This window comes from Oryx dammah, unplaced genomic scaffold (genome assembly GCF_014754425.2).
Source record: "Oryx dammah isolate SB20612 unplaced genomic scaffold, SCBI_Odam_1.1 HiC_scaffold_26, whole genome shotgun sequence".
NCBI lineage: Eukaryota > Metazoa > Chordata > Mammalia > Artiodactyla > Bovidae > Oryx > Oryx dammah.
Window position 1 is genome coordinate 15,790,919 of NW_024070210.1, and position 26,573 is coordinate 15,817,491.

General features: G+C 41.0%; 1 protein-coding gene across 11 annotated transcripts in view; it reads right to left on the minus strand.

Moving 5' to 3' along the window:
- TTLL5 (tubulin tyrosine ligase like 5) overlaps positions 1 to 26,573 on the minus strand; it is a 308,459-nt gene that overhangs the window by 83,129 nt on the left and 198,757 nt on the right. For all 11 annotated transcript variants that reach the window (XM_040226042.1, XM_040226046.1, XM_040226045.1 and 8 more), the window contains one exon: positions 15,792 to 15,987. In XM_040226042.1, the coding sequence (XP_040081976.1) occupies positions 15,792 to 15,987 (196 nt within the window). The remainder of the gene's footprint in view (positions 1 to 15,791; positions 15,988 to 26,573) is intronic.

A 26,573-nucleotide genomic window follows, 5' to 3' on the forward strand; every position in this document is an offset into this window, starting at 1 on the left:
AAAGCTCTTCAAAGGGGGCAGACTGGGCTGGCTGGCACACAGCTGTCTCCCTGTACTGTTGCTGTTCTTCACCCAGAACATGGCCATCTACTTAGAAGCAGCAAGGTGGAAGTTCCTTTCTAAGGATTGCAGAGGATAAAGACAGGAGGAGCATGGGTTCCTGACCGCACCATGGACTTTAGGAGCACCTCTATCTCTAGATACCTGGTTATACAGGGGAAAGAAAATAAATCTTTAACTTGTTTAAACAGCCATGGGTGGGAAGTGTTCTATTATATGCAGCCAAATGGAATCCTAACTGAGCTGAGAGACAATTCTCAATCGACCAAAGAGTCAAGCTTGTTTCAGCTTCAATATAATAAAAATGTAACTGCATCTCAAAAATAGCAGAGAGTCTTCCCAAGAAGTAAAAAGCTTCTAGGTTCTCATTTGTCGTTTGGGGATCATACGCTCATAAACTGAATGGATAATGAAATTATTGTAATTCTATGCCATCCAAAATTCCCCAAAGTCAGTAATGTGTCAGACAAGTTCCCAAGTGCTGCACCAAAGCCAAGGCTAAGTGGAATGAGATTAAAGTAATCAAAACTGATGAGAAGAAAACCAGAAAGTATTCAGACAAAGATAAAAGAAGACGTATAGATGTGTGTAGAATATTGGCAGAAATCAGCTTCCCCAACCCCCACCCGCCTCCCCAGCAACCACAGCCTGTATTGACCCTAATCCTACAAGTCTACCTCTATGACAGATTATATGAACTGTTTTGTCCTGGTATTCATTCATAAATAAACAGGAGCATTATATAAAGTTCTCGCCATGTAATTTCTAAGAACTGTGAGGTCTGGACAGAGTGTTAGCACTCTGCACTTGTGGGCTAACCCAGGGGCGGGGCCTGCACTGTCATCAGTCACTGTCCTGGGAATGTGGAAGCTGTATCAGCACCAGCCTCCACTCAAGACCTGGTCAACAAACGCAAGCCTTTGCCTCTTTATTGGGTGTGGGAAACAGCAATGCTTCGGCAAGGACACTCAGAGAAAACCACAGTTGGAAGCTTGGCTTGGCCCCAGACAAAAGACTGGAAAGGCCCTCCTTCTCCCACAACAGAAGGGTAATCATGGGTGGGAAGGAGGAATCTGTGATAGAACACAGACTGCAGCTTGGAAGGTCACATGGAAGCAAGATCTGGGTTCTCTTACTTGAAAGATAATACCGTTCAGAGATTAAATTCTGGGAGGTTGTACTGTATATGTGTGTGTTTTAATCCCTTCCAGAGAAACACCCCTTTCAGTCTTGACTCGGGCTTCTTGGTGATGGAGTATAACTGGATGCCTCCCTGCAGTGAAATAACTCTCTAAATTCATTTTTCAAAAATTAAGGTAGATGAAGTAGGCAAATATGAAATCTCTATTTGAGTTGGTTAATGTCACTTTGTACCCCTTTTTCTCTGCTATCAGAACAGCAAACATTTTAGGTATCATTCTCCCCATGTGAGATTTTACCCTAACTTGGATAAAGTTCCCATAACACAGCTTCTAGTTCTGGCAGCTCAAGTACTGGACGGTTTATCTCCCTGAGAAGATAAGATGCTAATCACTCAGCTTTACTACAACCAGGCTGAGAGTTGCTCAACGCAAAGAACACATTACGTGCAACCATACAATGCTATAAAAAAGGCAGGGGGACAGTGCTGTACTTAGCCGCCCAGCTGTGTCTGACTCTGGGACCCCATGGACTGTGTAGCCCGCCAGGCTCCTCTGTCCATGGAGATTCTCCAAGCAAGAATACTGGAGTGGGTTGCCATGCCCTCCTCCAGGGGATCTTCCCAACCCAGGGATCGAAGCCAGGTCTCCCGCACTGCAGGTGGATTCTTTACCATCTAAGTCACCAGGGAAGCCAGGCAGAGGGTAAGGGTAGCTGTATCTATTTTGGCAAAATCAAGCTTCCAAAAGGTCTTCATCCCAACCTATATGCAGTTCTTGGCTGTCTTCATTTCACAGTGTTTGTCACCTGGGGCAAGTCTGAAAGCTGAGCAAGATAAAGAGTACAGCTTCCAGTACTGCGACCAGCAGTGGGTAATGCTAGGACCTCAACAGGGATGGGGCAGAAACCCTGAAGATGCTCTGGTTCATACAGAGAGAGATGGATGACCTGGGCACTGAGACAGGACTTTGAGATGCCAAAGAGATCTGGAAGTCCTCTGGCATTCCCTCCCATTTCTAAAACAAGTTAAGAATTTTTTCTCCTTTAGCAACGAGGAAAGAAGGCTCTTAGAAGTTCCAGTGACCTATTCTAAAGGATGTGAATACAGGTGCTTACTGGGACAGAACAATTGAGAAGAGAGTATTATTCACCAACCAACTGAAAACACTGTGCTTCAGGCAGCCCCTAAATCAGTTGTACCTAAAAACATTTGAGCAACAATGCAGGCCATTAAAAAGAGATAGTCAAATATACTTACAGGCTTCAGACTTCCTGCAACTAAGCATACAAAGATACCAACAGTGTCTCTCGGTTAATTTCTCAGTAGTATTGAGACACTTGAACAGATCTTGGGCTAGGTGTTACAAACAAAGTCCTACTATGAGGCAGCTGGCTAAGGCCAGGGCTGCACCCCATGGTCACAAAGCTACCTAGCCCTAAGACATCACGTTGACGACATTCCCTCACTAGCAGCCCCGTCACCCAACCAAATGACAGTCATACATTGGGAGAGGTTTATATTCTGAGGGCAAATTTAGACTCCAATGACTGTAGATTCTGTGTTGCTTTCTGTTTTCCTCCCTCAATGCTCAGAAATATTTGGCAGGCTAATGGTTTTTTTTGAAACACGTTCACTAAAAAAAAGGAAAACTGTTTTAAAAGTCATTTTGAATTCTGTTCTCTGATAACCTCTAGTAATATTTAGACTCTTTTCTGTGTATAATCATCTATTTTCTATGCATATTATACATTATTTCTGTGGGCTTACAAAAATTCGTATATGATATCTGATTTTTTTGAAAACTTTTTTTTCATTCAAATATCTATCTTGAGCATTTGGTTCCATATCTATAGGGTAGATCTAGATCACTGTTTTTAATGGCTATCTATTTTCTACTGGGCTTCCCTGGTGGCTCAGTGGTAAAGAATCTACTTGTCAACGCGGTAGACGTGTGTTCAATCCCTGGGTTGGGAAGATCCCCTGGAGAAGGAAATGGCAACCCACTCCAGGATTCTTGCCTGGGAAATTGCATGGACAGAGGAGCGTGTCAGGCTACTGTCCATGGGATCACAAAAGAAGTGAGATATGATTTAGCAACTAAATAACATTTTGTATTACAGTTTATCATAGTTTACTTAACCAGTCACCAACAGTACAATACTGTAAACTAACACAGTAGATCTATATATGCAATTAAGGAACTAAGTTTCCAATACATTTTTAAGTGGAAAAAAGTAGACCCCCTAAAATTTTATACTTTCATTATTTATTTATTTATTTATTTTACTTTACAATTCTGTATTGGTTTTGAAACCACACACACACACACATACAGAAGTTTTCGCCAGGTTAATTCTCTATTTAAGAACAGTGTTGTGATAAACATCATGTTATTTCTACCTTTTGATATATGCTGGATCATTTCCTTAAAATAATTTCCTTGAAACAGAATAGCTAGATCAGAAGGCTGCTGCTGCTTCTACATCTTTTTTAATACATAGTCTCAAATTGCCCTCTGTAAAGGTTGTACCAATTATATTTCCATCAGTATGTTTGGAAGAATAACTGCCTTACCTTTCCTTGATTATTTAACTAAATACAACATGTCCTATGGAAAGCTGGCTCCTAATTTGTTGCTCATGCTGTTTCTCTTTTTCTCTAATGTTTATAAGATATTTATGCTTTTGGACAAACATATTATTATTTTAACCATTTTACCATGGTACTATTAAAATCATTCTTTTTATTCTTTCTCCTCATGTCTCTCTCTAGCAATAATCTGCATATAATTTCCTGCTGTCCAAATAAGTAAATATTAGTTTTTTTAAACATAGCTAATTAGTATTTTATGAGCCTTGAACTTCTAAACCACCTTCTTAAATATCATTCAAACCAATTCCTCCTTCTGGCACGAGGGGTTTGACTAAAATCCCAAATTGAGATTATAATGCTATGGACATGTGCATGCATGCTTGCTCAGTCATGCAAGCTCATCACGTCCAGCTTTGCAACACCACGGACTGTAGCCCGCCAGGCTACTCTGTCTATGGGATTTTCTGGGCAAGAATACTGGAGTGGGTTGCCATTTCCTTTTCCAGGCAATATTCCCTACCCAAGGATTGAACCCGCATCTCTCAAGTCTCTGCATTGGCAGGTGAATTCTTTACCACTGAGCCACCTGGGAAGCCCCAGAGATATGTACATTTAAGGTTAAAAGTAATATACAGTAGAAGATATGTCTGCATCTTCAGGTTCACTGAAGTCTTATTTGCAGTAGCTAAGATGTGGAAGCAATCTAAAAGCCACAGACTGATGAATGGATAAATGTATATACATGTGACAGAGTATCATTAAGCCCTAAAAAATAGAGAAATCCTGCCATAAACTACAATAGGTGAACCTTCAGGATATTATGGTAAATGAAATAAACCAGTCACTAAAAAATAATACGACATGATTTAAGTGATACGAGGAATCTAAAGTAATCACATTCACAGGAACACAAAGCAGAGTGGTGAATGTCAGCGGCTGGGCAGAGGGGGACACGAGGAGCTGCTCAATGTGTGTGGAGTTTCAGTTATGCAAGATGAAAACGTTTAGTAATCTGTTGTACAACCACATGCACACAGTTAAAAATACTGCACCATAAACGAAGATCTCTGAGAGGGCAAATTTATGCTATGTGTTTTTTACCACAATGAAAAACAAAGTAACACAGAGCAATAAGAGCAACACCTTTTTATTGAGCTTTTATCATGGGCAGCGTTGCTCTAAGTACTTTACATATTGTATCAGATAATGCTCCCAGCCATTTATGGCGGGTCCCATCATCACTTCCATCTACAGAAGAAATCAGAGCACAAAAGGCTTCCATGGTCTGTCCATGATGGCAAGTCCCGGGAGGAGTCTTATTCCGTGGCCCCGCCACACTACACTGCCTTCCTCATTTAGGCCATGCTGACTCCCTTTTCACATCAGTTCCACTGAAGTTAAATCTATCTCCCTTCCAAAGAAAAATTAAAGCAAACCTAGCAATGTGTCCAACTTTCACCAGATGCATTTAAAAGACAGAGATTTCACTTAATTTATTCCAAGAAAAAACGGTTGAAAAAAATTTGTGCATAAGCAAATCTTTGTTACTTACTTGGAAAGTTAAAGTGTGCAAGAATATGTGTGTGTGCATGTATAATAAATAAAGGTAACCTCAAAAGATCACCAATGACCCCAGACTGAAAGTTCAATTGGTTAAAAAAATAATTCATAGCCTTACTTTCAATTGTCTCTTTTATCTTTTATTTACTAGTAGTTTTAGGGAATTATTTCTATATCAGTGCCCTTGTTCTCCTAATAATGTGTTTGCCTCATATCTTCTGATGAGTAAATGAAATAATTAGACAAGGTAATCTTCTGTGTTCCTTCACAACTTTAAATTCAGTTTCTAAATAACTAACTTGCCTTTGTCTTCAAATGTATAGTTTATTTTATTTGGCTCAGAATATCACACGTTGACCTACTGTTTATCTTATATAAACTTTGCTGTCATAGAGCTATTAAGTTTTTTCCTGTGGTTGCATCCATCACAGATGGATGGGGTTTTATGTTTAAAGATGAAGGCTTTCATCATTTCACACAAAGTTACTGCTGTGAGTCCCTCATATGCCCCAGAAAAACAGAAAAAAGCCAGAGGCCAGAGAGTGAGGGGAGGGAAGGGAACTGGCCACCAGGCAACTGTAGCAGAACCCACATTTTAACGGTATACGACAAACAAGGTCAATCCCAAGCAGCTGGTAGGTGAAGAGTTGTCTCTTAACGTAACTACAGCCAAGTGGGGTTTTGAGTTTTGATTCACTGTACTGACCTCTTCTTTTATATTTGTGCGTATGGATGTATAGCAGCAGCAACAATAAAACTCGAATGCCTTATCTGACTGATGATAAATATATGAAACAAGGAGAAAATGAAGAGTCACTTACTCATTGGGGAGGGAGGTAGAGTGGAAAAGGGCTTTAGAACCCTCTGACCTGGCTTGTCTATTATAACTGCAATAAAGCTAGCTGTACAACTTTGTGTAAGTTACTTAAGTTTTTGAGCATCAGTTTCCTCATTAGTGGAACGGAGACACTACTACATCTAGCATACAAAAGGCACTCACTATACACCTATTTCCTTGCTCTCACCTTCCTCCTTCCAAGCAACAGCTTAGAAAACACTCCGGTAATAACCAGGGGGTTTCTATTACTAGTAGTAATGAATCAGCATAATGAACCGATGTCTATATTGTAACAGTGCATTAAGAATCAGATTTCTATGAAATCTATTGAGAAAGCAAGCATAATACTAACCACAAAAAGTGATTAGTGATTAGATTAATCACAAAAGTGTCATCTGTGGTATTTACATCTGCAGACACTTGTCGTGTTTCCTGATAGCCTTCTCAAAAATACCATCATAGAACACCTGGGGTGGATTCATGTTGATGTATGACAAAACCAATACAATATTGTAATTAACCTCCAATTAAAATAAATAAATTTATATTAAAGAGACATAAAATTTAAAAAATATGACCAATAACAAAAACAGGGTTGAAAGGACAAACTGATCACTGAAGAGATAATTCCTACGTTATTAATAACAACCCACACACTGAATCTTCAAACTCATAGGACATATTTCAGGATGCTGCAAAAACAATCCCACTACTGGGCATATACCCTGAGGAAACCATAACTCAAAAAGACACACATAGGCCTCAACGTTCACTGCAGCACCATTTACAAAAGCCAGGACATGGAAGCAACCTAGATGCCCACTGACATATGAATGGATAAACGTGGTACATATATACAATGGGATACTACTCAGCCATAAAAAGGAACAAAATTGAGTCATGTGTAGTGATGTGGATGAATCTAGACCGTATCATACAGAGTGAAGTAAGTTAGAAATAGAAAAACAAATACAGTATATTAATATATAAATATGAAATCTAGAAAAATGGTACCAATGAGCCTATCTGCACGGCAGGAATAGAGACCCAGATGTAGAGAACGGACTTGTGAAACAGTGGAGGAAGGAGAGGGTGGAACAAATTGACGCAGGAACACTGACATATATCAACCACCACATGCAAAGCAGCCAGCCAGTGCGGAGTTGCTGCGCAGCACAGGAGCTCAGCTTGGGGCTTTGTGATGAGCCAGAGGAGTGGGAGGGGGGAATGGGAGGGAGGCACTAAAGGTATACACACAGCTGATTCACACTGTTGTACAGCAGAACCCAACACAACCTTGTAAAGCAATTTCACGGCAGTAAAAAACCAAAAAACTCCGCGGTCCCTGACATTGTTCCTAAATAATAAAAGTACAATGGAAGGTAGAATGTGGCCATTTCTAAGAGTTTTAAGCCCTGGAACACCTTTTAAAGACATTTCTTTAATTAAGAATTTGAGGTAACTGGGGTAACACACATTTAGTAGACCTTTTCTTTTGCAACAGTGTATCTGCCTAGCAGGAGACTAGTTAAATTACCTGAGATTAAGTTTTCAAAATAGCTTTGTGAGTGTCAATAAGTACCTGTTGAACACATGAACTGCAACTTAAAATGTAATAATACATCTGCGTGCATGCGTGCTAAGTCGCTTCAGTCATGTCTGACTCTTTGCGACCCTATGAACTGCAGCCCGCCAGACTCTCTGTCCATAGGATTCTCCAGCAAGAGTTCTGGAGTGGGTTGCCATGCCTTCCTGCAGGGGATCTTGCTGACCCAAGGCTCGAACCCCCATCTCTTAATGTCTCCTGCATCGGCAGGCGAGTTCTTTACCACTAGTGCCACCTGGGAAGTGCGATAATACATCTATTACTCATTGCATGCCTGAATATTGTCAGAGATGTAACATAGACCATGATAGCCAAGAGCTTGGATGCTGGAGGCTGACATGCCTGGATTCAAAAATCCCAGCTCCTCCATTTATTTGTCACTTCTGTGAGCCTGGGAAAGCCACATATGTGATGCTCTGTTTTTATAAGAGGGCAGTTGTGAAGATTCACTGCGATTATACAAACACCACTGCACGTTTAGTGCTTGGGCACATGGAAACGTCCTGAGGAATAGGATCCTCACGGAAACCCACAGGTACACATCATCGTCCCCATGTTAGAGACGAAGAAACCAGGTTCAAGGAGGTTTAAAGCGCTTGGCGCAGGTCATGGGCTCAGATTGAAACAGGAGTATCTGACTCCACAGCCTGTCCACAGTGCCTGTTTCTGTACACCTGAATGCGGTTTTACGTGCAATATCACGTATTTTGAATGGAGTGTCATTATGGAAGAAGAGGTTAGTTTGGGCAAAATCCGCTAAATCGAATGGCTCTAAGACAATCATAATCATAAACAAACTAGATGAATTCCCAATAAAGGTCAGAAGGAAATATAAAATTGAACAAAAGATCGCCAAACCAAATGAAAACAACACAAAACAACACAGAGCAGCAGGTTAGGAAGTTCAAATCAGCCTGCTCCAGGAACTTAAGCACTGGCCTGAGGTTGTGCCCAGACCACCCCCCTAATCTCCATGCCCAACCATCCTCCCAGATACTCTTGTTGGGAAGACACAGAAAGACTCCCCCTGCAGAGCTGGTCTGCTTGTTGGTTCTCCCTGGGTCAGGCTGAGGAGCTAGCATGTTATTGCTGGCTGCCTGGAAAAGCCCGGGTGCCTGCCTCTCCCTCCCCCACAACACAAATACACAGCAGCGAAGGCTGAAATACTCATTGCCCAAGTTGGGCGGGGGGAGGGCGGGTGGTGTGTATGCACAATTTTTCTAGACACATGCAATGAACTTTTAGGAGCAGAATAACAAGACTTGGCTGGGTTTATATAGGAATCCTTCCCACACCTGTGAGGCTGTGCTTATATACACACACGCCATTAGCAAAAAGCTCATTACACACGGCACCCAAGACGTTGCTATCGTACTGAAAGACCCCTTCAAGTGAACACTGAGCTGCCCCCCACCCTGCTGGTCTCGGGACGTTAGTCACTATTGGCTGAGCTGAGGTGAAATTGGGCATTTTAGGAGGGGGAAGGAAGGCAGACAGAGTGCAAGAAGGGACTGAGGATGCAAGGCTTTCTCCTACCCTGAGTTACTTTGCAAAGTTAAAAATTACATCTACTAAAAATTGAAGGGCTTTGGAAACCAGGGAAAAATTAAGGTGTAGTTAAAATCCTCTCTCTCCCCTTCTGTTGTTAAAAGAAATTTCAGCAGTTCTGTCTCGACCATCAAAATATCCTTAATTTTTCGGCTTTTGGGGCTTCTTTTTTTTTTTTTTTCCAGACTGGAATAGGTAGAGGAGAGAGTGGGAGGGCCAGAGGATGGGGGTTGGGAGCAGAGCTTTAACAAAGAATCACTTTAACAGAAACTACTGAGTAATCGCTCTGCCCTGGGCCAAGAATAACATCAGCTCCATGTTGGCAATTAGAATCAGGTCAGTCGGGCCTCACAGCTGGTGCAGCCCTCCTTGCAGACCCCAGCAGGGAGGGCTACTCATGCTCATGTCGCCAGCAGTCATCGCTGCCCAAGGAGGTCCCCCTGCTCAGCTGACAGAGAAGTTTTTTTTTTTTTTTTTTTAATCCTTCTCCTTCAAGGGCAGGAAGCCAGTCTGAGAAGGAAGTGGGAAGCAATGAGGGAAACCAGAGAGAAGATACCCTGGGATACATCAACACACAGATTCATTGAACCACCCTTAGACGGCCAAGATCCCGCAACTTCCTCAGCTATCCTGGAACCCATTTTAAATGAATAAATATACCTTAAAGCACGTGGAATAGTGCTTGGACCACCATATGTGCTTATTAAGTGTTGGACATTCTTACTAAAACAAAGAGGGAGGAATCTGTGCCGTTACTTATCTCTCGTCCCTCATAAAACTGGAATCCTGAGAGCAGTGGTTGCTGGGCAAAATGTACCCTGATAAGAGGAATGAACAGGAAGTTTTCAAGTTTGGAAAACTTATTCATAAGGAAGCTGTGGTAGATGAAGTGAAAAAGATGGAAACAAAGTTCCTATTAAAAAAAAAAAAAAAAACTGCCTGAAGTTTTTATAAGGGCAACACTAAGTTTAAGAAAACCAGCCTCCCTTCCAAAAGACACAGGACAAACAATGAAAAGGAGATACTTCTAATCTCTAGCTCAGTGGTTCTCAGAAGAAAAGTCTTAGCATCATCTGGGAACTTAGAAATGGAAATTATTGACACCCATCCCAAACCTTGAACTATAAAGAAAAATGAGCACTGAAGAATTGATGCTTTTGAACTGTGATGTTGGAGAAGACTCTTGAGAATCCCTTGGACTGCAAGGAGATCCAACCAGTCCATCCTAAAGGAGATCAGTCCTGGGTGTTCATTGGTAGGACTGATGTTGAAGCTGAAACTCCAATACTTTGGCCACCTGATGTGAAGAGCTGACTTCTTTGAGTAGACCCTGATGCTGGGAAAGATTGAGGGCAGTAGGAGAAGGGGACGACAGAGGATGAGATGGTTGGATGGCATCACTGACTCAATGGACATGGTTTGGGTGGACTCCAGGAGTTGGTGATGGACAGGGAGGCCTGGCGTGCTGCGATTCATGGGGTCGCAAAGAGTTGGACACGACTGAGCGACTGAACTGAACTGATCCCAAACCTACTGAATCAGAAATGGTGTCAGAGAAGCAACTGATGTTTTAACAGACCCTTCAAGGGCTTCTGGTGCTCAAAACCAAGGGTTTGCAAACCAGGGCCTGCAGGCCAAATCCAGCCTGCCATGGTTTTCATTTTTAAAATAATTTTATTTATTTATTCTATTTTTGGCTGTGCTAGGTCTTTGTTGCTGCCCACGAGCTACCCCCCAGTTGTGGTGTGAAGGCTTATTGTGGCAGCTTCTCCTGCTGTGGAGCAGGGCTCTAGAGCACATGGGTTCTAGCAGCTGTGGCCCGTGACCTCAGTAGTTGTGACTCCTGGGCTCTGAAACACAGGCTCAATAGTGTGGTGCACGGGCTTAGTTGTTCTGCAGCATGAGCCATCTTCCCGGGTCAGAGGTGGAACCTGTGTCTCCTGCACTGGCAGATGGAGTCTTTACCACTGAGCTACCAGGGAAGTCCCCTGCCACCTGTTTTTGTATAGAAAGTTTTATTGGAAAACAGCCATACTCATTCATTTACATGGTCTATGGCTATTTTCCTTGGTAGAGCTGAGTAGTTACCACAGACCCTATGTACAGCTTGCAAGGCCTAAAATATTTACTTTATGGCCATTTACAGGAAAAGCTTGCTGACCTCTGCTCTGATTTAGAACCGTGTTTTTATAAACTGCTCATAGTTTCAATTTTATCTTGTTTTGTTTATCATGTTCTCTATCAAATGACTGGATCATACCTATTTCCTTGTACCTCTGGCCCCGGAAGCCTCTGCCAGTGGCTCCAGGTGACTTCCTCTCTCAGGTCCATATTAGGACCATTCAGTAACACGGCAACTTCTAGACTTATGATTGAAATTTTAGACAGAGATGAGGATCAAGGCTTACACTGCATGAATGGTTAGAGATGTCCATTTCCAAACTCATATCCTGAATCACTTTTCCTTCCTGAGAGCTTCAAAAAGCTAAGTGCAAAAAGGATAGACAACTTCCTTTGAATGCAATGCAAGAAAGGCTGCATGATTTTTCCAACAACATTTTTAGGAGATCACTATGAAAGATACTGTCCACGTGTAATAGTAGACTAGAATACAATATAGTCTGTGTGTGTATTAGTCGCTCTGTTGGGACTAACTCTTTGAGACGCCATGGACTGTAGCCTGCCAGGCTGCTGTGTCCATGGAATTCTCCAGGCCAGAATACTGGAGTGGGTTGCCATTCCCTTCTCCAGGGGATCTTCCTTACCCAGGGATTGAACCAGGGTCTCCTGCACTGGAGGCAGATTCTTTACTGTCTGAGCCACCAAGGAAGCCCCACAATACAGAATAAGGTCCCATTTAATGTCCTATTCCATAAACATATTTCTCTTGTGAATGAATACTAGGTAAATCAGATTTCAATTCTATCCACTGCTCTCAAACAGGAGCAGGAAATGGCAGCCCACTCCAGTGTTCTTGCCTGAAGAATCCCAGGGACGGAGGAGCCTGGTGGGCTGCCGTCTATGGGGTCGCACAGAGGCGGACACGACTGAAGTGACTTAGCAGCAGCTCTCAAACAGGCAATTAACCAAACTGCTACTTATATCAATGGCTGTCTACACTTTAGCAACTTGAATCCAAAGCATAAGTTCATCAGAGAAATCATCTCTATCTAAAGGGGTTAACCCAAAGACAGACATATAGGACACACAGAGAAGGCAAACCATGTTGCAGGCAATCATTTGGCTGTAATTTATAAAGGTCAGGTCCAGTATAATCACAAGCTGAGCTAAAAGTAGAGGCTTAAAAATCTAATAGGGCTCTGCTCTTTCTGTGGAGTATTTCTTAAAATCCTCTGAAATAAAGTGCTCTAAGTTACTAAATATTCTTCATGTTCGAACATGAAGAATAACTTAATAACTTATTTGTTATTTTAGTAGTTATAAACTCTTCAAGCTAATAGAATGTAGTTTCTTTCACTGTCTCCCACAGTCCCAAACTTCACCCCTACTCATTTTTACCTAAATCAACTGTGGATTAGAAGAACAGGGGGGAAAAATAAAATGATGTTATAAACATATATAAAATTATGATAAATGATGTTCTGTTCCCTCTCCAGGAGACACGAGATTAACTCCCTTCTTGGGAGTTCTGACTTCTCCCTAAAACAGGTATTCTGACAGATTCTAAAAAACATATTTTCCATATACTTCATAGTTCAGTGAAACTAGGTCAGTATAATCCTCAGTGAAAAAAAAGAAAATCCACACAAGAATAGCAGTACTCTGAGTTTTCAAAGGAATGCGAGTTGCTGGAAGCTAATCAAAAGAATGAGAAGGACTTAGAAATGAAGCAGTTTCTAAAAGTGAAAATCAGCAAAACTGTCTTTTCCCTCAGAACTTTCAGTGCTCTGCAATCACCTCCTTTTTTTTTTTTAATCATCCACCATTTCAGGGTATGGGAGCATTAAAAGGGACCAACTGTCTAGATTCTACTCAAATAAGGGAAATACGGCTATGTGTATTTCTACTATCCAGCATCTGATTAAGTTGGCATTCTTAAGTAATCCAAACTGCATGGGGTTCAGAAGTTTTAAAAGTTTTAAGAAATTTACACAGATTAAAAAAAAAACAAACACCTAAGACATACTGTGGGAAAAAATAAAGATGGAGGTGTTGCTAAGAGCATTCTCTAAAATGAAGCCAGGAGGCCACTGAGGAAGTGCGGCTTCTGCACATCTCAGCAGGAGCGGAATTTGAACCTCAACTGCTCCTTGTCTTAACACAGGCATCCAGAACATCTGCCCAGTGTTCCAGAAACTCAGGATGCTTAGGGGACCCTTATCCTCTCAGATAACTTGTGACAGTCTATTTATTTATTGGTCCTTTACCCTAAAATGACTCATAACCACCTATCCTTTAAGGACAAACATTTCCTTCCGTGTGTCAGGGTTACACAGAACAACTCTAACCCTGTGGCTTTGGCCTTGAGCCCCTGACTCTTTCTCTTCCTGGGAATAATCTTTTGGTATTACCCAAATCTGTCTCCTGAACTGGAATTAAGACCCTGAATAAAGCTCTAGGGAATTCCCTGGGTGGCTGGGTGGGCAGGGGGTGGTCCAGTGATTGAGACTCCCTGCTTTCACTGCCATCTCTGATCAGGGAACTAAGATCCCCAACAAGCCAGGCAGTGCAGCAAAAAAAAAAAAAAAAAAGGTTCAAAAACTGGCCTACATGTCTGTGCTATCCCAGATATTATTTTTATTTATTAATTTGGGCTGTAGTGGGTCCTCGTTGCATCACACAGGCTTCTTTTGTTTCGTTGACGAGGCTCTCTAGTTGCGGTGCACAGGCTTAGTTGCTCCACAGTAGGTAGGATCTTAGTTCCCTGACCATGGATCAAATCCACATCCCTGACAATGGAAAGTGGATTTTTCACCACTGGACCACCGAAATCCTCCACAAAGACTGCTTAAATAAAGAAATTTCTACCTGACAGAGGGTAATGGGATCATGGTGTATTCCAGCTTTACAGATAAGAAGTCAGAATTTTTCTCCAGTAAAAAAAGACTTCACAAATGCCCGCACTTATGATTTCTTGATTACAAAGAATCAACATAATATACGGGCTTCCCTGGTGGCTCAGACAGCAAAGCATCCACTTGCAATGCAGGAGACCTGGGTTCGATTCCTGGGTTGCAAAGATCCCCCTGGAGGAGGGCATGGCAACCCGCTCCAGTATTCTTGCCCAGAGAATCCCCATGGACAGAGGAGCCTGGTGGGCTACACAGCAAAGAGCTGGACATGACTGAGTGACTAAACACAATATAATATACAGATTATACTACCACAGATAAAGATTTTCAAGTGATGAATGATACTGAAAAATTCCTATGGACCTGGATGGTAGCTGAAAAGACAATAGAGAGCATAATGATAATTGCTTTATTAGAAGGAAAAAAAAAACAAACTTTGGGAATGTTACCTTTGAGTGAATACTAATTTTACACAAATCAGTGAGTACTACATACTACATTTTTATAAGAGCAAATGACAAGAGATTAAGCCAATATATTTCTTCACACAAATATGAGGGAAGCTCACAGAACCAGTATGGATTCATCCAAGCAGAACATGAAAAGCATGGTGAAGAAAAGCGAAAGTCACTCAGTCGTGTCCGACTCTTGAATTCTTTAGGCCAGAATACTACAGTGGGTAGCTATTCTCTTATCCAGCAGATCTTCCCGACCCACGGATTGAAGCCCATGATACTAGGGCAAAACATGGTAACTGATTCTAATAATAATCCCAAATCATCAAGAAAAATTTAAGTCTTCATGACCTGATTTTTTATTTTTGTGAAGTCATCCTTTCTCTGTGAACTTCCCTCGTGGCTCAAACAGTAAAGCGTCTGTCTGCAATGCAGGAGACCTGGGTTCAATCCCTGGGTCAGGAAGATTCTCTGGAGAAGGAAATGGCAAACCACTCCAGTACTCTTGCCTGGAAAATCCTGTGGATGGAGGAGCCTGGTAGGCTACAGTCCATGGGGTCGCAAAGAGTCAGACACAACTGAGCGACTTCCAAAAAAATTATTTTAAAACGCTGGCTTTTAGGTATCTGGGAATTAGAACCTTTGAGAAATCATTGAATAAGATCAGGTAACAGAAAGGGTAAATATTACAAAAGAGAATTTTGTGCTGAAACTCGGAAATGAAAGAAAGGATGTTAAAACTGGTTCAGCATCACCTTTCAACAAAGCCAATGGATGGCTTCAGAACATTATTTCCCTGTTTGTAGATTTCCCCATGAACCAACCATTCAAGCCATGGTGGCACTGGTAAACTTTTGAGAGACTACTTCCACACTTCTCATGAAAGAAAAAAAAAAATTTTTTTTTAAACCAACAGAAGGAAGATACTAGCACATGGAAAAGCCTTAGTTTTACTTACCTGGTGCCGAGCTCGACTCTGGTCCAGAAGCTGCCGGGACTGAAGTTTTTGCTGTTCCAGTTGTTGCAGGGCAAAATGGAGTTGGTAGCTGCCTGCGGTGGGGTGATACTTGTGCTGGGGGGCCACCCCTGTAGCCTTGCTATATGCGTTGTTCTCTACCTCTCCCTCCCAGGCAAAGCCACCTGTCTGGAGGCTCCTGAAAAGAAAAGAAAGCAGATTTCTTAGGAACGGTTATGTGCACGATGAAGGCAAGGAGAGAAACACTTCTGTTATTTTTCCTTGCTAGAACTGAATATAGTCTGGAATTATAAATCTGATTTACCTACTAAAGTGCAGCTCCATGAAGACAAAGGTGGGTGGCTCTGCTTTCCATTCTATTCAAAGCGCTTGTCCTAAGCCTTGGCAGGGACTGTTAAATAATTTAAATAGCCATTTTCACTCCCCTTTAAAATGGCAATCCACTCCAGTACTCTTGCCTGGAAAATTCCATGGACAGAGGAGCCTTGTAGACTACAGTCCGTGGGGTCGCAAAGAGTTGGACACAACTGAGTGACTTCACTTCTAATGCCCAAAAGGACCCCCCAAGTGGAGCCTTGAAAGCTTCAAACGCAGGAGGGCAAGTTACTTTAAGGCGACAACAGAAGCACAGTCATACTAACAGTGACTTCAAAAGCATACGGGTGAATGATATGTGATTCTTGGTTTTCCTTAGCCACCTATAGTGAAGTATCTGCCAGTATCTCATATCATGGGACAGCATAACCGGTGTGAGAAGATTCATTTTTTTCTTATTCTGAATTCATCTTGTCTGGGTTCCTGGCCACGGTGACATTTAGCTTGCGCACATTTAAGACATTATTGCTAGCAGAAATAAGCCGGCCAGAAAAGGACAAATATTGGATGATCTGTCATACAACAGTCAAATTCCTGCAGACAGAAAGTTGAATAGTGGTTGTCTGGGGGTGGGGAGACAGGGATGGAGAAGATATTGTTTAAAGCACATTGTGTTTTAGCTTGGGATGATGACAAAGCTTTGGAGGTGTATGGCAGTGAGGTTGCACAATGTTGTGAAAAAGTGAAAGTGTAAAAGTGTTAGTCGCTCGGTCGCGTCTGACTCTGCTACCCCATGGATTGTAGTCTGCCAGTCTCCTCTCTCCATGGTATTCTCCAGGCCAGGATACTGGAGTGGGTTGCCATTTCCTTCTCCAGGGGATCTTCTTGACCCAGGGATTGAAACTGGGTCTCCTGCACTGCAGGCGGACTCTTTACCTGAGCCACCAAGGAAGCACAGCATTGCAAATGTACTAAAGGAACTGTACACTTAAAAGTAGCAAATTTCATTACATGTATTGTTTTATCACAATTGTTTTTTTTTTTTTTAAGGTCTCTATCTATTTTTAGAACAATCTTATTTGTAAATCCTTCCATCTCAACACTTTTGGGTATTCAACTATGAACCTTCTTTAACTACCTAGTTTTTTTTTTTTTCCTTTTCCTTTTAGAATTATAGTGACTAGAAAATTGTACACAGAAGAAACATGAAGAGCCTCATGGTGAACTACCTTATCCCAAAACCTTGGTGAATGGGGCTTAGAGAAATAAACTAGTGCCTAATTCAAGAAACCTATTCATAGTGATTTAAATCATCATGTTATTCTTTCCTTTGTAAATATCCTTTGGTGTTAATGGTCATTCCAGTGGCAGAGATGCAACACTGGGGTGAGCTGACGCAGACCTTCCTGAGTCCTGACCTACCGGCCGCCCGGGTATTAACAGTCTGGGTCTTGGTGACCCCAAAAGAGCTGGGGCGGGGGCTGTGGGGGGCAAAGTGGGTTGTCTGCCGAGGTGAGAAGCCCGCACTCCTCTCTTGCTGGGGACCTCCTCTCTCACAGCGTGGTCATTCCAGGTCTCTGCATTGGTTTCCCTACCCCTCTCAAAGACATTCCAGACACCTTGTTAAGGGAAAGTCTGTGTAGTGTCCTCTGAAGTCCACGGATGAAAGGTTTTCTACTCAAGTAATCTCACCTCTGATATGTCACATCCCTTGCACACCTCCTCCCACAGTTTGGCTCCCACGGTGCAGTTGCATAATTACGCACTTTCGGCTAATCTTCCTGGAGAACAGCACCAGAAAGCTCAGAGCTTACTTATTATTAGCTTTTTTTTTTTTTTTTTGACATTTGATCTTCCTGATCCCTCCTGAATTACCTCAAGGTACCAGTTGCTAGACACAGTCTTTCCCAAGGGGCTTCTGGAGATGTGGAGCAATGTGGAGACCAATGATGGTGCGTGAATAAAAACTCCAGTATATGGATAAAATGTTAATGTTATTCACAAAGCAAAGTGTTGAGTGGGAGTCAAACAGGAGTTCCAGAGTTCAGAAGGGAGGGGCCAGAGGAAACGACTCTCTCTCTTCTCTTAGTGAGGGAAGAGAAAAGCTTACTATCCAAGATACAACAAATAGCGAAGGGAACTGAGGGAGCTCTGAGTGGAAGGGCAGGCAATGGAGCAAGGCATCCAGGTACAATGAAAAGCAGGATCCAGCCAATCCAGTGAACACAGGGGAAGAGAGATGATACGGCAGGAACTGCCTGCTGAACAACTCTGAGATCTCCATGCCAATTAAGGCAGGAATTTGAATCTAGAATGAAGATCACTTATGATAATTGGACCAAAGGTCAGACAATTCATCAACTGTGATTCTGCTTCCATTCCTGGTCTGCTGGTTACAGAAGGTTCTAGCCACAAGAAGCAGTCCAGACTATAACAATACAGCTTGTATTTCAGAATTCAGCTTATGGGCTAGCTAAATTGGTTTTATTTTCTAAAAACTGTTTTAGGGTCTTCTCTGGTGGTCCAGTGGCTAAGACTCCGTGCTCCCAAAGTAGGGGCCCAGGGTTCAATCCCTGGTCAGGGAACTAGATCCCACATGCCACAGCTAAGAGTTGGCACACCACAATTAAGATTCTATACATCACAATGAAGATCAAAGATCCTTCATGCCGAAACTAAGACCTGGTGCAGCCAGATAAATAAACAGATAATAAAATATTTTTAAAAATTGGTAACAGCTGGTTATGCCTGGAACCAGTGCTGTTGCTATTATAAAAACTGCTTTAATAACAAATATTCCTAGTAGACACTGACTTTAATGTCTTCTTGTAACCAGAGAGTCTTATTAGGAGATGACCAGGGACAGAGTCTCAGGTGTATGGACATGAAGCAAGGGTCTGTCCTTGTATATGGGGCAGGACAGTAGGTAAGAGAAGATAAAATGAGGGCCTTTGCATAAGAGAAGGCTTATCCATCCGAATGCACACACATTGGACAGGCTGCAACAAGATTAACTTTTAAAGTGAAGGCTGTTTTTAATATCATCAATAACAAAAGCACAGTCTCCAGCTCACAAAAAGAAGTTTCTTCAGTAAGTAGAGGTTTTTAGCAAAGAGGAAGGAATTTTTACAGTGCAGCAGTAGGTATGGCACGAGTGCTTAGCGGTGTAAGGCAGTGTGGTAAGGGCCATGAGAAACCTGCTTGCTTTGAATTCCAGTGGGTGTTACTCAGACCTCGGTGTCTCACAGTCAAAGCCCAAGACTTCGGGGTTTGCAATATGCATGTTCTGTCATCGCTGACATGGATGATGCCAGCTACACTGTCACTTGGGTTTGCCCCAAGTGAGATTATATATCTACATAGTCCTTTCCATGGCAGCTACGAGTTGCTCAAATACATTTCCTACTTCCACCAAAATTTTGAGATTCCGTTATTGTCTATAAAGTTCAGTTTTTATGTTATTCTTTGCTCAATATTAAAATATTATATACATTCCCTATAAATAACGTCCTTATACTTTTATGTTATTTATAGAATAGGATAAACAGAGTTAAAAGAGTTAGCTGTAAGAATGCTCTGTTGAATATTCGATTCTAATTCAGAGATTCAAAGTGAACTATGCTGTATTTTGCCCTGACTACCTACGTAGCTAACAGCCAACAATACCGCAGGTTTCTCTAAACCGTTCTGTTTTACTAGCCTAGTCATTTAGAAGGTTGTCTTTCTTCCTTTCTTTAATACACTGTAGCACTGCAGGACTAAATGTTTCTCACCATCACTGCCCTTCGAGCAACGTGCCCCACCCCTCCAACTTCGGGCCAAAAGGGCTGTATCTTTCCCACTGGTTTAATATCTGTTCCATCAAATGGATGCTGGTTGTCAGGAACTCGGAGGAAACTGGTAAAATAAGTCTTTAGCAAACAAGTCTTTAGCAAAGCAAAATCTCCTGAGCAGGCTGTTGCCCTCTTCATAAAGATATGCCTTCAGTGTCACGATTTCCCAAAAATAATATGATGTCTCAAAAGAGTATACAGGGTAGCCATGAAATGGAGGAACCCGACAGTTGTACAAACAGTGTGATTCCGCAGTCCATTTCCCCAGTTCCTTCCACCCCATCCAAGCAAAACCTAAGCAACCATGCACAAGGACGCCTCTGCCCTCTTGAGGGTGTTGGCAAATGTGTTTTCATCTGTCCTGAGAATGGGGGTGTGGGATTACTGACATTTAACAGGTAGAGGTGCTAAATGCCCAAAAATATCAGGAAGAGTCGCCCTGTGCTGGGAAACTATGCCACTGATGCTTCTAATGAGAAACAATGTAAAGACTGAAGGAGGCGCTTTTTGGAAAGAATCTTACTATTTCTTCACAAGAAAGAGTTATCTACCCACTTCCATGATACTATACCCACTACAGACAGTAGAATGTCTATCTATGGAATGTACAGATATTCAAGAATAGCAGAGGCTCCATTCTCTTTGCCTATAAATTTTTAATCTCAAACAAAGTAGTTGTGACACACAGTAAGTGCTGGAAAGGTGCTGCAAATGCCAAAAATCCTACGAATGAGGGAAGAGCTCCCACAAGCTGTCCAAAGCAGTGCTGGCCGGGGACTTCCCTAGTGGTCCAGTGACTAAGACTCTGCACTCCCAATGCTGGGGGCCCAGGTTCAATCCCTGATCAGGGAAATAGATCCCACATGCTGCAACTAAGAGGTCAAGTGCTCCAACTAAAGATCCTATGTGTCGCAACTAAGACCGGTACCGCCAAATAAGTAAATATATTAAAATGAATAATTAGAAAACAAAGCCGTGCTGGACAGAATAAGGATGCTACATGATCAGAGAGGCATTACAAATAGTGCTGGGGAACCCCCTTGGCCATGGGGTTATTTTCAAGGGCAAAATTGGTGTGATTCTGCATGGAATGTTGTGTGTTCCATTCCTGATCCTTCCCAGGGCAGCTGAGGTTGGGTCATATTCACAAAGATCAAATGGATAAGAAGAGAACAGACAGGGCACACTACTCCGGCTTTTATTACATCCAGCTTCTCTATGCTTTATTCTTCTTAGACTTTCATCTGTAAAATAGGGATATGATAATAGTACCTATCAACATTTCATAGGGTTATCATGCAGATTAAAGAGCTAACACAAGTGAAAGTATAGGCACACAGGAAGAGTTACAAAAATATATCACCACCACCACAACTACTACCATTATAATTATTCTTCTCCCTCCTAAACAATTCCATTTCTCTGCTGCCCTATAGTTCTTTGAGGTATTATAGTATATAGAAACATAGATTTGATCATTTTCCACCAGAGGATTCTGTGTTACAAAGTTAGCACAATCTAGTTATGAATATTCACTGTGAGGTCAAAAGTGGTCCAAGTTATTAATACTAAAAAGGAAAGCCTTGTTGTACGGTGAATCCAAAGGGTTATTATAATTGTATTGCAATTCCTTATGTTGAGGACTGAGACAAGTTATTTGGGGAGGGATGGATCCATCATCTCCTCTTCAATCCACTAAACAGTAAAGGTGGGAGATTTGCCTGGCGGTCCAGTGGCTAGGACTGCATGCTCCTGATGCAGCGGGCCTGGGTTCAATCCCTCCTCATGGATTGAGGATCCCACATGCTACAAAACTAAAACCCAGTGCAGCCCTTAAATAAATAAAAATACTTAAAAAAAATAGTGAAGGGGGCACCTATATAATCTACCCTGTCAGGTAGTCAGTTTTTTGCTCAAACCTACTTTCCGATCCTACATCAAAGCCAAACATCTCAGAGACTGAACGTGTGATCTATAAGCAGCCGTAAGTCTACCTTCCTCCACTCTTCACTGGTGATCTCAGAGGACTTTCTGTTTATACTGCCTGTTTCTGACCTAACATTCTCCCCAGTTTTCTAACATCGTTTCCACCCCTGTAAATATAATGGCTTCCTTTTTCTATTCTAGACAGTGGTCAAGGGAGAGCAAGAGTTAACTGGAGAGGCCTCTAGGGCTCCTTAAAACTCCCCATGGGGAGTCCTACCCTCCACTTTCAGAAATAATGAAATAGCTCTCTATTTTATTATAGCTCCTACATTCAGCATCTTGGATATAACCTCTCTTGAAAATAAACGAAAGGTAAAAAAAAACAGAAAACATTTTAAAGTTTCTGATGGACTTCTGCGTCTGAGCAAATAGAAAGTCACTTATACCTTAACAAAAATAATAAGCTGAATACACTGCCAAATTATACTTATTTCAAAACCAACAGAATGCTGAGGAACAAAATGCTAAATGAATATAACTACAGGAAGTGACAAGCTCTTTGATTTTAGCCAGGATGGTCCCTGGGACAAGGACGAATGGAAAGTGTCAAAGATGGGGCCTAAGGCTCTACCAGCTCAATTTCTGACAAGTTTGTAACGCCTGCACATGGCATGTTATTTTAGAAGATCTAGCCACAGAATGAGTCTGTACCTACCCGTCAACTCTTCCATCAACTTTATGGGGACACAGAAGGCTTGGCAGGGGTGGTAGTGTGTGCAAGGACCTTAAAGTCCCTTTCAGAGAAATGATGGATATTATTTTTTGACTTTGACCAAAACTCAAAAAGTAGTATAGTCTAAAAGTTAGTAATGTAAAATCCGAGACCAAATCAATGAGCTTTTCATACTCTGTTGATCTATCTAGCATTTTGAATGGATTTTTTATCCATACAAGATTTTTGTAATATACAGCATTAATCTTTAGAAATACTGGTTCACTGAGTTATGCAGACCTTCCAAATGTAGACATATTTCATTACACAATATTAAAAAACTGTATTTGTTAGTATCTATCACTCCAATCTCACCAAAAAAGTTTTTAAGTATTAGGAAAGTGTCATATTCATAGTGGTCAATATCAGTTTTTCAGAATTCTTTGCACAGAAAGATCTTACTGGTGATCCCCATTCTGCCCCCCAAACCAGCCAGAGGTGAAACAAATCTAAAATTACAACAAAGTCCAGACCCAGCTTAATTATCAAATTGGCTAACCCCTTCTTCCTCTGCTTCCTTTCCATACACTAGAAACCTAAGAAAAAGATGAGCATATTTTTTGGGGGGGGTGAGGTGTAAATATTATTTACTTACACCTATGGTTTTACCTAAAATGTCCAGCATACAACTAACAATTATAAAAGGCATGTAGAAGCAAGAAAACATGACCCGTGAGAGGGAAGTCAGTAGAAGGACGCAGAGAGCTGGTACAGATGCTGGAGGTAGCAGACGTGGACGCCAAAGTAACAGTTATAAACACACAAGAGTACTGGGCAAAAGATGGGCAACACCTATGAACGGATGGAGGATTTCAACAGAGAGATGAAATCTATCAAAGAACTGAACAAGAATCCTAGAAATGAAAAAAATATGAAATCAGAGATGAGGAGTGCATTTGGAATGCTTAACAGCAGACTGGACACAGCAGAATATCTAATATGTACAAAATTGAAATCCCAGTAGTTGAGGATGGAAGATGGGCCAGGAGAAATATTTAAAGAGATTATGGCTGGGAATTTCAAAAACTGATGGTAGACATTAACCTACAGACCTAAGAAGTTCAAAAAACCCCCAAGCAGCACACATACAAAGAAGCCCATACCCAGGCAGATCATAGTCAAATTGCTGAAACAAATCTTAAAAGCAGCCAAGGTGGCAAGGTGCTTGGTGGTAGTAGTATTTTTACATATAAGGGAACAACAATGCAAATGATTTGATGATTTGTTAAAAAATGACAGCCAGAAATGTTATCTTTAAAGTGCTGAAAGGGAAACAAAAATTACAAAGTGCCAACCTAGACTTAAACATTTATATAACACCTTTAATCAATTCAATCTATTTGATAATTATGGAAAACTATACCCAGTAACTTTAGAATGTGTGTTCAAGTACATGTGGAACATACACAAGACAGTCTAAATGCTGGGTCATAAAACAAATCTGAATAAAAATGAAAAGATCAAAATCACATAAAGTATACTCTAACCAGAATGCTATTAAATTAAGAATCAATTAGCAAAAAGATATCTAGAAAATTCGCAAATATTTGGAAATTAAATAGTATACTTTAAATAACCTATAGATCAAAGAAGAAATCACAAGAGAAACTAGAAAATGTATCGAACTGAATAGTAATGAAAACACAACCAAACAAAATTTGAATTGCAGTGAAGAGTCCTTAGATAGAACTATATAGCATTAATACTATACTGATTTTACACATTGATGTGTAATGCAAAATCAATGCCCTAAGCTGCCACTTTAAGAAGCTAGAAAAATAAAGCAAGTTAAACACAAAGTAAAAGAATAAAAAATAAAATAATAAGAGAAGCAGCTAATAAAGTAATTAAACAAGGAAGCCATTAGACTGAGGTGGCATTAATGCCTTGGCAGTCAACGTAAGCAAACCAAAACTCACCCCCGAGTCAATGGACTGATATTTGAGAAAATGCGTTTAAGAAAAACCAATCACAAACAGCCAAGTAGTCTTTTCCAAGTAAGGCAACCACTTAAGCTATAGCCAAATAATTTGCTTACTCTGCTTAAGAGTCTGCTCTGTTAAAAAAAAAAAAAAAAAAGCTTTCCCGTTAGTCTCTGCCAGGGGAGCACTCCAAACCATTTTCAATTTGAGTGAAAGTATGTTAGTAGCTCAGTCATGTCTGACTCTTCGAGACCCCATGGACTGTAGCCCGCCAGGCTCCTCTGTCCATGAGGTTCTCCAGGCAAGAGTACTGGAGTGGGCTGCCATGCCTTTCTCCAGGGCATCCTCCCAACCCAGAGATCAAACCAAGGTCTCCTGCATTCTAGGCAGATTCTTCACCATCTGAGCTATCAGGGAAGTCCACTTAGTTTGGTGTTACCCAATTAAATTCAATGTTTGTTCAAATGAACTCTTTGAAAATTTATTAATAACGTACTTCAGTTAACCTTTTAATACAATGAAATAGAAAATGGGTAAATAGGAAATATCAACAAAATCAAAAGATGCCTATATGAAAAGAATTGAAAATTGATATTCAAGCAAACTAATCATAAGGGAAAAGTACATACATTATTAATATCAGGAATGAAGAAGGGGAACATCATAGAGAGAATACAGATATCAAAATATAAGGCGATATTATGAACAACTCTGTCAAGTATTCAACAACTTGAGATAAACTGAAAAAATCCTTGGAAAGAAATCCTTTTTGAAAGGGACATGATGAGAGAAAATCTAAATATATAAATTTGACTTGTAGTCAAAAACCTTCTTAACAAAGAAAACTTCAAGTCCAGATGGATTCAATGAATTCTATCAAACATTTAAAGAAGAAATAATTTCAGTCTTTCACAAAATCTTTCAGTGAAGACAAGGGAAACCTTTCCAACACATTTTATGATGTTAACCTCTCTCTGATATAAAAAAAAAACTTGACATAAACATGAAAAGAAAATTACAGACCTATATGCCTGAACACACACACAAAAAGTTTTAATTATAATAATCTATCTGTCTCATATATAGGATATATATTATGATCAAGTGGTATTTATCACAAGAGTGATTTAAGGTTAAAAAAATCAATCACATAATTTATCACATTAAGAAAACAAAGAAGCAAAATCATATGAGAAGATGTCAAAATGCACTGGACAAAATTTATTCATGTTTATTCATGACAGAAACGCTCCATAAACCAGGAACAGAAAGAAAGTTGCTCAATCTAATAAAGGATGTTTATGAAAAACCTATGGCTAACATGAGACTTATTGGTGAAGCACTGAGCATTTTTTCTCCAAGATCAGGAATAAAGGAAAAACGTTTGTTCTCAAAATTAGAGTATAAGACCCAGTCAGTGTCATAAGAAAAAATAAAAATGCCATTATTTATAGATATATTTCCTTACACTGAAAACTCTACAACTTTTAATAAAAACACTGCACTGGAAGAACTAATAAATGGAGCAAAGCAGCAGAAATTAAGGTCCATTCAATTTAGTCGCTCAGTTTTGCTACCCCATGAACCGCAGCACGCCAGGCCTCCCTGTCCATCACCAACTCCCAAAGTCCACCCAAACCCATGTCCATTGAGTCGGTCATGCCATCCAGCCATCTCATCCTCTGTCGTCTCCTTCTCCTCCTGCCCTCAATCTTTCCCAGCATCAATGTCTTTCAAATGAGTCAGCTCTTTGCATCAAGTGGCCAAAGTATTGGAGTTTCAGCTTCAAAATCAGTCCTACCAATGAACACCCAAGACTGATCTCCTTTATGATGGACTGGCTGGATCTCCTTGCAGTCCAAGGGACTTGCAAGAGTCTTCCCCAGCACCACAGTTCAAAAGCATCAATTCTTTGGCACTCAGCTTTCTTTATAGTCTAACTAGCACCCGTTCAGTTCAGTTCAGTTCAGTTCTTTTCAGTTGCTCTGTCATGTCT